Genomic DNA, 17,857 nt, shown 5'->3' on the forward strand with positions numbered 1-17,857 from the left:
TCATTACAATCTGACGCCAATTTTTAAAGTTTTATTCTCTTTTTCGAAATTCTTATAAATTTACTTTAAACTGAATTTTTTACCATTAAGATTAACCGAGATAATCGTTGCTGTCTTTAAATCAGCTTCAAATGGCAGTTTTCTATCACTATGTAGTTTTTTCCTCCCCAAAGGCGTTTTCAAAGTTCTGATTACTATGGGCCGTGAGTCGCTATTTACTAGGTTACAGTTGTTGCTGCAGTCGAGATAATATATGTACAAACAGAAAGCCCAGTTCGTAGGCTTTTAGTCCCCTTACTCCGCTTGTTAAGTCTGCCCTCGCCGAGCGACTATCAATTGGCTTTGGCAGTGCTTGAAGGTCATTAAAACACCATTACTGCCTTCATTTCCTGGGTTTTATAAGGAAAATCTTTTTAAACTCGGTTTAATCGACAGATAATCAAGTGGTACTATCCCTTGCAAAAGTTCTGCTCCAAAATAAGCATAAAACAGATTTACCTTCCTGAAATAGTTTTTCTTTTTTATCATGGTTTGGACATTTACCACAATCTAGTAAAGATCAAACTCTAGCCTTTAGTAACCAAAAATTTAAAACCTGTTTCCAAAAAAAAACTGTCAAATAAGGAAAATTCGCCTTTTGAAGCTGATTCTAGAGTACCAACTATTTTTTGAATGAATCGTAGACTGATGGCAAAAGTTTATGGCGAAACCAAATTAACAGGAATTTTAAAAAACTGCCAGGATGGTATAAAATAAAATGAAAACTTTACCATTGGAATTGTCACAGCCAAAAACCCTGTATAGGAGAATTACAATCTTGAGCAATAAGGAAATTCACTTTTTCATATGAGAAGCGGCAATGTGGCTCCTTTTTTTTACTCTCCTCTTCCTTCATCTTCTTTGTTTTTTTTGTTTTTTTTTTTGTTTTTTTTATCGCAACTTTGGAGCACGGAAACATCATAGAGAAATATTTTAGTGTTCGCTTGAAAAGTACTTGTTATATGTACTACCTTTCGGAAGTAAAAAAAAGAAAATGTTAAATAAGATGTGATTTTTGCAAAAACTGTATCTTCATATGGAAAATAATATGAAACCTGTATTTCTTGCAAAGATAATGTGGTGCTAGGCATTTTCAACCCGGGAAACCCCCCCCCCCCCACCCTGAGAAATTCCCCCCACAGAAAATTCCCCTTAGAAAATTTCACCAACAGAAAATCCCCCCGGGCAGAAATTTCCGTTGCAGAAATTTCCCCTTGCGGAAACTTGCTCCCAGAAAATTCTCTCCCCCCCGTAAAAAATTCCCCGCTTCCTATAAAATTGCCCTCCGTTGAACCCCTCCCCCAAGAAATGTCCCCTCGTATTCCTCCCTGGACAAGTTTGGATGTTCATTAGAAGGGAAATTAAAAGGTTCTATTCACCTGTTTAAGTCGGAGACAACGCTATAGCGTTACCTATAGTAAAGAGCTATAGGGCTTCACCTATTTATTTATTTTCCCAGAGGTACTTCACATGGAAGGGTTAATCGTGTAAAATTTGGAAGGGGCTCATTTGATTACAAATTGAAAGCTCTAGTGCCTTTTTTAAGAGTAAAAAGTGATTAGAGGGCAACCACATCCCTACCCTCCTATGCCCGTTTTACCGGAAATGCATCCTATCAAAATTTTGAAATAGCCATTTTATTCAAAATAGTCCTAAGGTTAAATAACTATGGCTCCCGGGTTGACAACTCCTCCCAGAGCCCCGGTGAAATGGCCGAGCGCTTAAGTTTAGATTTTCAGAACATGTTGAGGGGCATATTTTGAATTGGTTGGAGGGCTGCTGGTTGCCTCCTATACCCTCTTTAGCTACCTTCTCTCCTAAAACGTTCGATCAAACTTTTGAAATAGCCGTCTTCTTCAAAATAGTTTAAAGGTGAAATAACTACGCCTGTGGGGATGGCACAACACTCCACAGCTTAGGAGAAAAATACCATAGACAATCAAAGCATACCATTTGCACGCACCAAGATTATCATTTAACAAGACTTCACCCTGTGTGCCTGTGCGTAAAGGCGGTTAATATAAGCTACTACTTAATGTAGTGCAAATAATCGCTGTTCAGGTACAGACGTAATTTTTTTTCTTTCTTGTCGAGCAAGGGCCGAAATGGGAAAATGGTCACAGTAGAGAAAAATACAAACAGCTTTTTCACTGAGAAATGTCAATACAAGTAACATATTGTTAGGGGAGTTGCAGTTGCAGCACTTTGTTTTTCAACAACTAACAGGTTTGAAAATTTTCATCTTTTTTCTCATTAAACTATTAGCCAAACATTTTACCGGCCAAATTGACGAATTTTTGGTATTTATTAGAAGACTGAGATATTACTATAGATATTATATTCTATAAGAATAGATATTAGTCACGCACGTACGCAGGAATTTTTTTTCTGGGGGGGGGGCCAAAACCTTCGAAACAGCAGAATATAAAGTAGCACTTTTTTTATTTAGTAATGCAAAAAGCATGTATATCGGAAAATAGAGATTAACTTTAATCCGTAGTATTGTAGCGGATGGAGGGGGGGGGGGAAGAAGACTGAAGCCTCAAAAGTACGTTTTGGGCTCAGGTTATGTTCATAGTGATTTAGAACCAATGATTAATCTATTATATCCCACTGAAAGGGACATTTTAGGGTTACAGTGCAATATTGGTGCTGTGGGAGGTAGTTCTTTTATTGCAAAAACGTAGATTTTAATGAAAAATGGTAGTTTCTATAATTGATCCATTAAAAGCTGTACTTTATCCTGGAAAGGGGGGATAAACGCCCTAATATCAAGGATAATTCTATTTTGCTGTGGAAAGCAAACTTTCTTTACAAAAAAAAATAACAGTACAATTGCTAATTACTTCAAAGAGGGTAAAAAGTTAGACAGAAAATGGATTAATAATTGGGCAGTGACTTGACCGGATTATTGCATGCTGTAAAATCCCCCAAAAAAGACTTCACACATGTATCTAGATTCTTAATAAATGTCCTACTTTTGCCAGAAATCCCAAGAAACCATGGGGAAATTAAGCATTTCAGTACTTGCCAGATATTAGTAGATATTATATTAGAAAACTAGATATTATTATAATTTAAGGGAAATAGGAACTTCCCAGGAGGGTGTAAACAGGGACGCTTTGAATAGATTAGGATGGAGGAAGAGTGTGCATAGGTGTGTTGGCCTCAGGTGGCTTAGTGCTGCAGTGAGTTGCTAGTAGTATTAGTAGTATTAATAAGATTTTATTTAGTTTGCACAAGTCTTTTAAACTTCACTAAAGTGCCCAAAAGGAAATTTTTGGCTTTTAGAGGATTTGTATTTTTGGCTATTTTAAACAAAACATTTCCATTGACCAATATTAATATATTTCTGCTTATTTTTGTTTTTTCAATGCAGGAACACCATTTTTTAAAGCAGTTTAACATGAAATATTTGTACTCTTTCTTCCAGCTTTTTGTTTTATTATGTTGTTTCTTTCAGCAAAGAAGAAAGACAATACTCACACCACCAAAGCCAGCAAATCAAGAAAATATTGCTGACAAAGAAAAAGAAAAACAAAATAACATTGTGGACGAAGCTGCACGCGCCTGTTTAGAGCTATTGCGTGCAGAAGGTATTGAAAATATGGAAACTGAAGAACCAGTGAAAAATGACTCCTTCTTTGGCCGGGTGAGTCATCAACTTCTCTTCCTATTTTTATGGGCTATTTTATATCTTTAAATATGTATTGAATCCTATTATTTAGACTTGTGAACAACGGGAAAAAATGAAAGTCATGGAGATTTTTTAATCTCATTTTAAGTCTAAATGATTTTCTTTTAAAATTTTCAAACAGTTTGTGGTTTGTATTCCATAAGTTACCTGTATGTAAGGAGTGATGAGTTTCAATACTAACCATAACTCTAAGAAATTGAGTTTTGGTAACAATAGATACATCAGAATAATGGAATTTTGATGTTAATTTAATGTATACAAAATTTATCAAGTTCAATGTTACCCATTAAAATTTTTGAGCCTGAGAAAATTTGGTCAACTTTTGAAAAAGTGGGAAATCCTTCATGATATTAAATAAAAAAAACAAGTTTTTTCAACTGAAAGTAAGGAGTAACATCAAAACTTAAAACGCACAGAAATACTTCGTATATGAAAGAGGCTGCTTCCACGCCCCGCTCTTTACGCTAAAGTTTGACTCTTTCTCTCAATTCTTCTTTCTAAAACAGTAAAACATTTTAGCGTAAAGAGCGGGGCGTTGATGAGGAAGCAGCCTCTTTCATATACGAAGTAATTTCTGTGCGTTTTAAGTTTTGATGTTACTCCATACTTTCAGTTGAAAAAACTTGTTTTTTTTATTTAATTTCTGAACGTTTTTGAATCAATGCATGTTTTGATTTTGGCTCTCCGCAGAGGAATAATCAAAACGAAATTTGCATATTTTTTTTTTTGGCTCAATGGCTTTCTCATAATTTTGATCGAATGATTTTGAGAAAAAAAGAGCGGGGGACGAAGCCTAGTTACCCCCCGATTTTTTGGTTAATTAAAAAGGCAACTAGAACTTTTAATTTTTTACGAATCTTTTTATTGGTAAAAGATTTACGTAACTTATAAATTAGCTTACGTAAAGAACTTTTGTATTCTCATGTTTTTATTACATATATGAGGGGATTCGCCCCTTCGTCAGTACCTCGCTCTTTATACTAAAGCTGAAATTTTATCCCAATTCATTAAGAATGACCCCCTGAATCACAAAAGCCGTAGAATAAGTAGTTGAAATTACCGAAAATACTTTAGCGTAAAGAGCGAGGTATTAGAAGGAGGTGAGCCCCTCATATGGGTAATAATTTCTGTTTGTTTTAAGTTTTATTGCTGTTCCTTACTTCCAGCTGAAAAAGCTTTTTCACTTTTATTTTTTAATTGTTTTTTTTTTTTTTTTAATAATGCTAGTAAATCCTGCTCTCCCTTCATGGAAATTTTCTTCTCCCATTACAAATTCTCGAATGAAAGTTCCCCCAGCATATCCCCCTCTTCTCAACCCCTCCCCCAAACCAAAAAAATCCTCCTGAAAACGCCTGTATACTTCCCAATAACCATTACTATATGTAAGCACAGGTCAAAGTTTGTAACTTGTTGCCCCTCCCACGGGGACTGTGGGGGAGTAACTCTTCCCCAAAGACATAGTTATAAGGTTTTTCGACTACGCTGAATAAAATGGCTATCTCAGAATTTTGATCCGTTGACTTTGGGAAAATAATTAGCGTGGGAGGGGGCCTAGGTGCCCTCCAATTTTTTTGGTCACTTAAAAAGGGCACTGGAACTTTTCATTTCCGTTAGAATGAGCCCTCTTGCAACATTCTAGGACAACTGGGTCGATACGATCACCCCTGGGGAAAAAAAACAAAAAAAACAAACAAAAAAACAAAAAAACAAATAAACACGCATCCGTGATCTGCCTTCTGGCAAAAAATGCAAAATTCCACATTTTTGTAGATAGGAGCTCGAAACTCCATTTTTTAGAGTTTTGGTTACTATTGAGCCGGGTCGCTCCTTACTACAGTTCGTTACCACGAACTGTTTGATGAAGTGATCTTAATGAAAATCAAACAATCAGATTCAGCGTATCAGAGAACCGTGCTGTAGAGGTTTCAAGCTCATATATTCACAAATGTGGAAACCAGTATATGCGAGTGTCTTCTGGCATTTTTTGCCAGAAGACAGATCACGGACGCGTTTTTTTTTTTATTTCAGTGGTAACTGGGTCGAACCGATAGTCCTAGAATATCGGGAAAGGGCTCATGTGATCAGAAATCAATAGTTCAAGTACCCTTTTTAAGTGACCAAAATATTTGGGGCAGCTAGCCCCCTTCCACACCCTCTTTTTCCGCAAAGCCGACCGATCAAAACTTTGAAATAGCCATTTTGTTCAACATAGTCAAAAAATCTAATGAATATGTTTTCAAGAATGAATTGACTCCCCACAGTCCCCAGGGGAAGGGCTGAAACCTATGAACTTTGACAATTGTTTACACATATTAGCCTATTCTATTGGTTATTGAGTAGCTTATATACATTTTTCGGGGGGGGGTGACTTTTTGTAGGGGGAGTACGTAGGGAGTTTCTTATTATCAAGATTTTTTTCGTGGGGGAAAAGAATTTTCCGTAGAGTGGGAGCCAGATTTCCTGGTATTATTTAAAAATCGACCAGAAATTAAATCATTTAAATGAAGGTTTTTCAGCTGAACGTAAGGAGCAGCATTAAAACTTAAAGCGAGCAGAAATTACTACGTATATGAAGGGGGTTTACCCCTCTTCAGTACCTCATTTTTTACGCTAGGTTTTATTTAGAACTTTTAAAAAAGCTTATTGGTGAGGTATTGAGAAGGAGGCAACTCTTCTACTTCATAAAATGAAATTTTTTGGTTTTAAGCTTAAATGAAACTCTTTACTTTCAGTTCAAAAGCATGTTTTTTATCTTATTTAATGAACCCATAAGAACGATGTTTTGTTATATGTATATTGATGAGACTATTGAAAGTGAAAGACTGTTGACAGCCCTTTAATTAACTTTTTCTTTTTCTGCACCACTTTTTTGCTCTTAACAGAACATCCTGTTTCCTGCATCGGTTTTTGTGTTTCATGCTAAGTAAACCTACTAGTTTTTCAGAATTTCTCAAACATAGGGAATTATCACAAATCAATTTATTTAAGCTAATTTTGCAGATAAACGTTGTATAAACAGCGAAGCAATATTTTTGTTTTTTCTAAGTTTCAACTTCGCTCTTTAATTCCGTCAGAACACTTTCTTTAAGTATTATTATCAAGATTCGAATGTGACAGCAAAATCCTTCAATTCACTAGTTAAATGCCTTATTTAATTGAAATTTGGGGACTCGAAAATCCCTTTGCTTATATTTCAGCTGCTGTCAGAACTTATAAGATATAATTTCTTACTTTATTCAAATGTAAGTACGTTGTTCTCAATTAAACGTAACGTAATTATGTAAACATAATCAAACATAAACATATTAAACGTAATTACTTTTTTTCTTACTTTATTGAATCAGCCTTGCTTCAATTTGCCTTATGACGTAAGACCTTTAATACTTACAAAAGTAATGCCTCAGTATCAGTATTTGTAGCCTTAAGGTATGTACTCGTACTTGTATGTTATATCGACCATTCCTTTTCTACAGTTATAGAAAAAAAACACAAGGAAATCCTGTTATAGCCCTCCCCCCTCACGGTAAAATGTCTTGGCAGCGCCCATGCCAACTACGACCATTTTACTTTTCTTTAAACTTCAAAGATAAGTCAGCGCTCTCTATTTAGTAAAATAGTTTATCAGCAGTATTGTCGATATATAATTCCGCGTAGCTAAGATGGTTAGTTATTTTTAGACCTGTCGATCATTGAACACATGAAAACAGAGAAAAACTAAACTACATTGTAATGATTATTTAATTTTTAATATATAAAATTATAGCAATTACCAGAAAACAGCAGAGTAGCAAAAAAAGAAAAACAGGAACGCATAGACAAGAAACAAAAGACAAATAAAAAAAACACATTGATTTACTTTGATAAATATTGTTGATCCTTGTTATTTACTTGTAAAATTTTTACCATTTTGTATACTATAAATTTTTGAATTTCTAACGTAAAATTGACTTGTTCTTTTTACAAATCATTGCGCTCCTCATCAATCAAAGACTTGTCAAAATGGAAGTATTTCAAATAAATTTTCATTTATGTCAGTATTTTTATGTTAGCACCTAAATAATTATGCAATAATTAACATGTAGCACCACAATATAGCTAGAAGTTTTCTTTCTCTCCTTATTTATACTAGAATACTCATTAGACTGCAGTAAATACTGAAGGGTTGTTTCAAGTGTAGCTTCTTTTATTTTGTTTACTGTGGGCCGTGGTTTGTTCTTTACTAGGTTGCAGTTATCGCTGCAACTTAGAGAAAATACTATCCTGATATATAACGTTCTTATTATATAGTATCATCTCCTCATCTTTTTAACCATGGTACATACATAAAGGCTCTCCGTAAAAATCGAAATATTTGAGTGGGGGTGACTAAGGTTACACTGTTATTTCAAAAGCAAATCACTTATGAAAAAAATCTGCAAGGCTTCTATCACAGATTAATTTTGTTATTCATACATTTTATGGAATAATGGGCTATGTCATAAAAATCCAGAGAAAAACCGTTTGTAGGAAACCCATTTACTTTATAAGCGGCTACAGATAAGATGCAAAACCGTTTAGCTAAACCCTACCAGATCAGTCAGTAGAGTCTGTATTTGAAGACTTGCATTTTTTTTTCTGTCGGTAAAAAACAAATGTTGAGAATATACTCTTTCTCGAGTAAAAGTTGTACTTGCTGAGTGAAAATTTGTTATTTGATTATCTTTTCTATCCAGGTAAAGAGTTGAATCAAGGAGTGGATTATTTTCTCTTTGTAAATGACTTGATCCTGTTTTGTCTTATGGCTGGAGTGGCGAGTTGAAAATGCAAGAAAATACTATTTGTTGCGGTAGAGCAGTTGTATTGTTAAAGCAAACTTTGAGTTTTGTATTGGGAGAGGATAAATAATGTTTCCCATTTTTTATATGGTCACAAAAGTGTAAAACACACAAATATAAAATGTGCAAACATCTGGACATTTGCGCATGAGAACTAATTATTTTCAATGTTCAAGTACACTGTATGAATTCTCTGATCCTCTTTGAGACTGAAAGGTCCTTACAAAAACCGGACCTCTGGTATCCTGGTTGGTATTCAATTTTATCTAAAGTTTTGTCGGGAGTTTGATAATTTAGGGGCCCAAATGAGTTTAACGTCGAGGGAGTAGCTTGCTAACACAGGTATCCTAAAAAAAGGTGCATCTACCTTTGGGTAATATAGTAGTTTAAGTATTAATAATTTCATGCTAGCCTGATAAACTAGTAGTTTTTTTACTCTTATACTTTACAAAAGTAAAATAATAAATCCATGTTTAAGTAGGATCTTCTTGTTTATAATGTGGTAGTTAGGTTTGGGAATCTAATTTGAGAATCTAAAGCATATTTAATATATAAAAAAAGAAAATAATAGATGGTAGGATTGTATCTCCCTGCATAATAGACAGTGGTTGGGTTATTAAATTTAAATTTTTGCTAGCTATGACCAAATGAGATAATAATATGTTTTTTCTACACACGGATAAATTTTAAAGGACCTGTAAGCTTAGACATTATTTCTTCATGAATTGGTATTTTGTTTTTATGATCGGGGCGGATAATGGAGCTTTAAATTTTAAATAATTAGAGAATAATGACGAACCAAAGACTTGTGTCCATCCAAAATGCCTTCATCACCCCTCCCCTAATCCTTCTCTTCTTGAAGTTCATACTACCTTATGTTTTGACTCTTGGGTGGAGGAGTGGATGCAGTTTATCAAAGAATCAACAAAAACACTTTATATTTCATCTAAACAAAAACTTACAGGTCCCTTATTCCCATTTCTGCAATGATTTTACCATCAATGTTGCAGATTTTCTCCGTCGGGATGGTAACTCTTCTAATAAGTCTGTTAAGACTGGGCCAGCGCTCAGTCTTTAATATATAAATATAAATAAATTATATAATATAAATAAATATAAATAAATAATATAAAATATAAATAAATAATTTATATATAAATTAGAAAACGGTATTAATATATGCTAGTATTGTTGCCAATAGAGGGAGGTATAACAGACGTACGTTGGCCAAGCTCTATTTAACTTTTCGATCACTCAATTATCTTTGCTTCTGGGATGTTCACCCATCTTAAGAAAAAAGAATCTATATTAATTGCTAAGCCAGGTCTTAATTTTCTTCATAGAAAATTTCTGGTTCTTGAAATCATAGTGAAACTGGAATTAACACCGAGAAAGCTCTCAGACACAGCTTGCGTTTGTATTTGTCCACATCGCCGCCTCAGTAGGTTTTTTCTGCAGTGAGTTTTCTTTCTTCCTTATTTGTTTATTTTTTCGCCTCTTTTTGTGTACCTATATAAGTAATTTCTATGTGCTTTCTATTTGTGTTTGTTACATGTGTTTTCTACATTTGTTTTTTTTTTTATTTGTATATTTGTATGTTTTCTAAGTGTTACTCCACGTAGTATATTTCAGCACAGATTGGGTAAAACTTAAAAAAAATGATAATAAACTACGCACCTAACCTTCGTATTATTGAGCTCAGTACAACTGTAGAATGTATTCGACACTTGGTGATACCATGCTCAATGAGTCAATATTTTGATTCATTATATATCAACTGAGTCAATATTGTGATTCAATAAATATGGTATTAATGATTCAATAAATAACAACTGAATAAAATATTATCTTATTGATTTTCTTTAGCATCAAAATTATCAATCTGTATTCCTGATTTTAGAAAATTGTAAATTCTTAGATAATGAAATTAGCGAAGGACTGGCCCGACTTTAGATAAAACCAGAACAAACTCGGGCACTCCGACTTAAGTTATACCGGGACTTAAACAATATCGGCAATATTTTAGGACTAATTCAAAAGCTTAATTTAGCATAAAGAAGAAAAAAAAAGCATTTCTGATCAAAATTTTCAAAAAAACTTGGCATAAGCAAAGCATGAAAAACACAAAAAAGTCTCAGTATATTCCTTATAATGAAAAAAATTATTTCGACCAACTAACAATGGTGCAATGTACTACGTCGATACATAAGCAACAAAACACATCTGCTTGTATTTATATCAGGGAGAACAAATAAGTTCAAAAACCAAAGCTGTAAACGAAATGGACGGCTAAAATAACTTGTTATGAAGATAATAGTGACCCAAGAATATTAAATTGGTATTTTATTCCTTTTCTCTTAATAGGGTATATGTCTCACTGAATCACTTGAATATTTATTTACAATGCTGCAAAATGGAAGTTACATCTAAAGTGGTATTATTTTCAATTTCAGGAAAGGTCGCAGAGTCCCATTACTCTGGACCAGGCAACAGAACTTCTTCTTGGACCCGATAAACCTAGTCAACAACAGATTAATCAGCCAATTGAACAACGCGTGGAAGTTGAATATTTGCCCCACAATGACTTTGATACTCTTTGCAATGCTTACGACTTAGATATGCATGCCTTCAATTTCGAAGAAACATACAATTATACGGACTCTCAACTTCAGAGCAGTCATGAATATTACGCAGGAAATCCGAATGGATACCAAGATATACTGTTTAATGACGCTCTTTGTCTTGGAATGTCACTAGAAATACTGTGAAAGAATTCAGCTTTCATCAAGTTTTGGTGAGGATTATTTGTACAATGTTTTTGTGATACTCGACTCGAAACATAATGAAATATTACACCAATGAAAAGAAATGAAATAAATGAAATGAAAGTCACTTCAGACAACTAGAAAATTGTAAACTTCCGGTTTGTTTATGTTATTGTGGAGGACTTTGAAAATTGATATTTAGATTTCATATTGAGCTTGATCCTTCCATTACTTATGATGGATTTTGATAGCTTACTCTTGTCTGAATTCATAATAATCTCATGTGTCAAAATAATGGAAGAACTTCATTTGCTTAACTGAAGTATTTTCGTTTCGTTAATTCCTTTCCCTTACATCTCACCGAGCTTCAATTGTTACTGTCTATACATAAGGTAGAGATGAGTTTCTGGTGATCGAGGAAAAAAACATCCTAAATAGGCTTGGGTAGATGCCTAGAGCCCTCATCAGTTCCGTCCAAGTAAATCAGAAATACTAGACTTGTTTTCTATTTTTTGGACAGCTTGAAACAAGTCTGTGCCCCAAATTAGTGTTCTTAAAAAATCTAGAAGGTTTTTTTAAATGTTTAAACATTTTGTTCATTTACTTTAAAGTCAGTTCTTAGTTAAGTCATTTTACTTTAAGTTAGTGTTCCTTTACTTTAGATATTCTGGCTTGTTTGTTTGTCCTTGTGTAATTTATTTGGAATACACGCCTACACTCCAACTTTAGCCTAGCTGTGTCTATTATCTTGCTTCTACTAATGCTTTTTTTTCTCTTCGACTCGTGCATGTACGCGAAAAAAGTACTATGTATATACATATATATATATATATATAGTTAATGATTACAACAAGCCTGGCTATTACACATTTCGGAATAGAAAAAGGCCAATATATCGTGAAGAAAGGAAAAACATCTGATACTGCAAAATTAATTTTGAAACGGAAATTCACAAAATAATTGGCTAAAGAATACACTATCGGATTTATTGTGCATTAAGAAAAATTGTCATTTGATAAATTCGGTTAAAATAAGAATGAAGAAATGTTTGTACATATTTGAGTAACAATACGAAGGGACAACATAAGTCTCCTATAGTCAATTTTCACTGGGAAACCCGGATCTTAGGGTTAGATATGCGATGGATAACAATTTTGTGTACCAGGCTAGCGGACTCTATTTGTTAAGACTTACAAATTGAATATATATTTAATTTTGTACTTATCTATTTTGCAGCCAGACATTGAGATATTTCTTGGTCCTATTGTATCGTATTTGTAACACAAGCCTACACTCCAGAACCAATACTGTTGTAACTTCCATTTTACTTCTACTATTAATTTCATATGGTTTCTTCTGTATTACTGACAAACACAAAAACTCATTTTCATTGAAAAAGAGACATTTCTAGGGTGGATTTCCCCAAACATGGATATAAAGACAAGAAAAACCTGAAAAATACAGGGGTATACAGTAAACTTTCATGAATCGTGGGGCATGTGCGTAGATAATTATCTGGGAGAGGAGTGTGGCAATTTGAGGGGCTCACAACTTAGCGTAAACGCAAAACAGGCAAATTATATAAGAAATACAGGAAACTGCGGTTAAAATCGTTGCGTCTCAAAGTCTTGAGGGGCCGAAGGATTCACGTCCACTGCTCACTGCAGTCACCCAACTTGGGTGACTGCATGTACCAAATTCAATTTGGTGCAAATCCAATTGAGTGTAACAATCCAATCCAATTGGAAACAGTCAAATCCAATCGACTGTAAGATCCAATTGATCTCACAGTCAATTGGACTATAGCAATATTAAGAGATAACCATATAGAACAATATTTTAATTTAAAAATGATGTCTTAATGGGAATTTCTCCTTTACAAGATACTAAAATTCCAATGCTATAACCTTTTATTTTAAGTTAGGGATGCTCAAGAACTTCAACGCTTGTAAAGTCCTATGAAGCGCATTGGACGAGATTTGGAAGTTGCCCTGTGCACTGAGCGTTACATTAATTTTGCACTTAGTTGCAGCACGTTTCTGTAAGGGTAGATTAGAAAATGAGGTGAAAAGAGAATTTAAAGCACATTAATAATAGAAAATACAATTCAGACGGGAAATTAGTCCTACCATTAAATATGCTTAATAAATTTTACAATGCATGCAACATTTTACCAACATTTTCACTAAAGAGTAATTGATAGAAATAAATCCAGGTTATAGCGATACAAAAATGATTTATTAAACCCAGTTGCCACAAAGCCAGAATTCTTATAGGTCAAGCATGTGAACCAGGAAAATTATCGCCGTTGAGGTCGTTGACTGTATTAGGATTCTTGAATGGTTAAGTGGTGGTAATTGGTCGTGAAGTTATTGCGGTTTGATAATTACAAGATAAAAAACATAGATTTTAATCTATTCTAATGAGTTAAATAAAGTTGTTGAATTTAAAACTTTGCTGTTGTATTCTTTATAAATTGACGTAGGATGTTATAATAAACGTGATAGTAATAAAATTCTAAAGCTACTACTACTACTACTTGCAACTCACCAGAGCATCAAGCCATCTGAAGCCAACACGGCTACGCACGCTCGTCCTCCATCCCAATCTATTCAAAGTTCCTTCTATAAAACCTCCCAAGAAGTTCCCATTTCCCTTTAGTCGCTCTTTATGACATCCTTCCAACCCATCCACGGACGGCCTGCTTTCCATTTAGCCCTGGACGGCTGGCCGAAAAGGGAAATCTTGGGCAATCTTTCAACCTTCATCCGCAGAACGTACCCTAGCCATCTCAACCTTCCTCTCATTATAACCCTATAAAGCAGGGTTAAAGCACTCTTTTTGTACAACCCATGCTCGAAATCAGTCAGTACGATTAGTCATTCGGAAACCCAAAACAATCCGTATGCAATTTCTCTGGAAAACATCTAGCAAATCTTCCTCTGTTTGCCGGAGTGCCCATTCTTCAGAACGATATTTAACCACTGTCACCACCGTAGCTCCTAATGTTCTAATCTTGATCTTTTTTCAACTGTGTAAAAACGCCCTGGGCCTTGGCCATTCTACTTAATATCTTCACGGCTCCCACGTTCTTTACTAATAATTAATTAAAAAAAACTTTTTCAGAAAAATAATTTTTTCAAAAAAAGTAAAGAACTCCATTAAACCAAAAATGAGCAAAAATAAAATCAAATAGAATACAAACCGTAAAACTACCATAAGTCAGCATCGACAAAAAAAAATTAGACCCAAAAAGAGAAGAAATTACAATAAATGACCGAGTCCAACTCAAAACGAGCAGAAATTAACATGAGTAGGGCTCAAAACCCCTATGCCTTCCCAGGGCCAAAACATAATTTGTACTTTACGGGAAAAGAATACAGATGAACTTGTATGGTCAGTTTAATATACATATACTGATATTTTAGTATATACACAAACTGAAATATTGTGAAATATTAACATCATTTGATTTATTAAAGTTATAAAAGTGAAAACATTTTTAATTTTTTTCATTAATAGTGCTTGTGGTAGCAGTAGAAGCAGCAGTGATAGCAGTAGTTGTAGTAGTGCAAAAAATTGCCATTTTGTTCAGTTGATCATCCCCTTATCATTTCCTGAAAATTCTAATTTAATATAGTCAACCATCCATGAGTTACATCCTTTTGACAACCAATATACCACATAACATGTAATGACTTAACACTCCCCTCGACATTCCCTAAAAGACTCATTTTAATGCCCTTCGTAGTTCCATACCCCTCAGAGAGGAGGGGAGGGGTCAAATTTGAAGAGGGTAACTTTCCTTTTTTGCTTCGATTTTCTAACTGATTTTCTTCCAATTTTTCTTATATGTCTTAAAATTGCATTAAATATACTTATAACAAAAAATTCACTTGCAATATTTTAAAAATTACAAAATGAAAATGATATAAATGTGTCAAGCGTGAATTTTTCACTTAGGAAATTAATTTGAGATTAAATTTGAGTATAAATGAAAATTACAAAACTGTTTTCTTATTTTCTGGGCAATGATTTAACAAAAAGACAACGGAATGATGAATTTGAATTGGAAGATTTTTTGGGAGGAAGACTTAGAGTTACCCGACCATGTAGACATGTCAAGTGTGTATGTGTATGTGTATGTGCATGTGTATGTGAGTATGTGTGTGTATGTGTGTGAATTTTACTGAAGATTATTATGCATGTATATTAGATGATATGAAAATAGAGCTGTAGTTGTAGTAGTGCAAAAAATTGCCATTTTGTTCAATTGATTTTCCCCTTATCATTTCCTGAAAATTCTAATTTAATATAGTCAACCATCCATGAGTTACATCCTTTTGACAACCAATATACCACATAACATGTAATGACTTAACAATCCCCTCAACATTCCCTAAAAGACTCATTTTAATGCCCTTCGTAGTTCCATACCCCTCAGAGAGGAGGGGAGGGGTCAAATTTGAAGAGGGTAACTTTCCTTTTTTGCTTCGATTTTCTAACTGATTTTCTTCCAATTTTTCTTATATGTCTTAAAATTGCATTAAATATACTTATAACAAAAAATTCACTTGCAATATTTTAAAAATTACAAAATGAAAATGATATAAATGTGTCAAGCGTGAATTTTTCACTTAGGAAATTAATTTGAGATTAAATTTGAGTATAAATGAAAATTACAAAACTGTTTTCTTATTTTCTGGGCAATGATTTAACAAAAAGACAACGGAATGATGAATTTGAATTGGAAGATTTTTTGGGAGGAAGACTTAGAGTTACCCGACCATGTAGACATGTCAAGTGTGTATGTGTATGTGTATGTGCATGTGTATGTGAGTATGTGTGTGTATGTGTGTGAATTTTACTGAAGATTATTATGCATGTATATTAGATGATATGAAAATAGAGGTTGTCAAAACGTTCTTTTTTTCTGCTTAATAAAACCGTGTCTTCTCATTTATTTTCTAAGTTGCACTTGAAATGTCATATTAAGCCGTAAACCATAACACTAAAACCATAACTTCTCATTCATTTTCCAGATTGCACTTGAAAAGTCATATTAAGCACACACACACACACACACACATACATGCACACACACAGAGAGACGCACGCACATACAGATACACATAGACACACACACACACACACACACACACACACACACACACACACACACACACACACACACACACACACACACACACACACACACACACACACACACACACACACACACACACACACACACACACACACACACACACACACACACACACACACACACACACACACACACACACACACACACACACACACACACACACACACACACACACACACACACACACACACACACACACACACACACACACACACACACACACACACACACACACACACACACACACACACACACACACACACACACACACACACACACACACACACACACACACACACACACACACACACACACACACACACACACACACACACACACACACACACACACACACACACACACACACACACACACACACACACACACACACACACACACACACACACACACACACACACACACACACACACACACACACACACACACACACACACACACACACACACACACACACACACACACACACACACACACACACACACACACACACACACACACACACACACACACACACACACACACACACACACACACACACACACACACACACACACACACACACACACACACACACACACACACACACACACACACACACACACACACACACACACACACACACACACACACACACACACACACACACACACACACACACACACACACACACACACACACACACACACACACACACACACACACACACACACACACACACACACACACACACACACACACACACACACACACACACACACACACACACACACACACACACACACACACACACACACACACACACACACACACACACACACACACACACACACACACACACACACACACACACACACACACACACACACACACACACACACACACACACACACACACACACACACACACACACACACACACACACACACACACACACACACACACACACACACACACACACACACACACACACACACACACACACACACACACACACACACACACACACACACACACACACACACACACACACACACACACACACACACACACACACACACACACACACACACACACACACACACACACACACACACACACACACACACACACACACACACACACACACACACACACACACACACACACACACACACACACACACACACACACACACACACACACACACACACACACACACACACACACACACACACACACACACACACACACACACACACACACACACACACACACACACACACACACACACACACACACACACACACACACACACACACACACACACACACACACACACACACACACACACACACACACACACACACACACACAC

The 17,857-nt window shown here is 35.2% G+C and overlaps 1 protein-coding gene across 1 annotated transcript in view; it reads left to right on the plus strand.

Annotated features, from left to right (window-relative positions):
* LOC136042343 (forkhead box protein A2-like) overlaps nt 1-12,038 on the plus strand; it is a 42,009-nt gene extending 29,971 nt beyond the window's left edge. Inside the window, exons 4-5 of the mRNA XM_065727313.1 lie at nt 3,503-3,691; nt 11,004-12,038. Of these exons, the coding sequence (XP_065583385.1) occupies nt 3,503-3,691; nt 11,004-11,318 (504 nt within the window). The 3' untranslated portion in view covers nt 11,319-12,038. The remainder of the gene's footprint in view (nt 1-3,502; nt 3,692-11,003) is intronic.
* Nucleotides 12,039-17,857: the final 5,819 nt, after the last annotated feature.

This window comes from Artemia franciscana, chromosome 2 (assembly GCF_032884065.1).
Source record: "Artemia franciscana chromosome 2, ASM3288406v1, whole genome shotgun sequence".
In the NCBI taxonomy this organism is placed as follows: Eukaryota; Metazoa; Arthropoda; class Branchiopoda; order Anostraca; family Artemiidae; genus Artemia; species Artemia franciscana.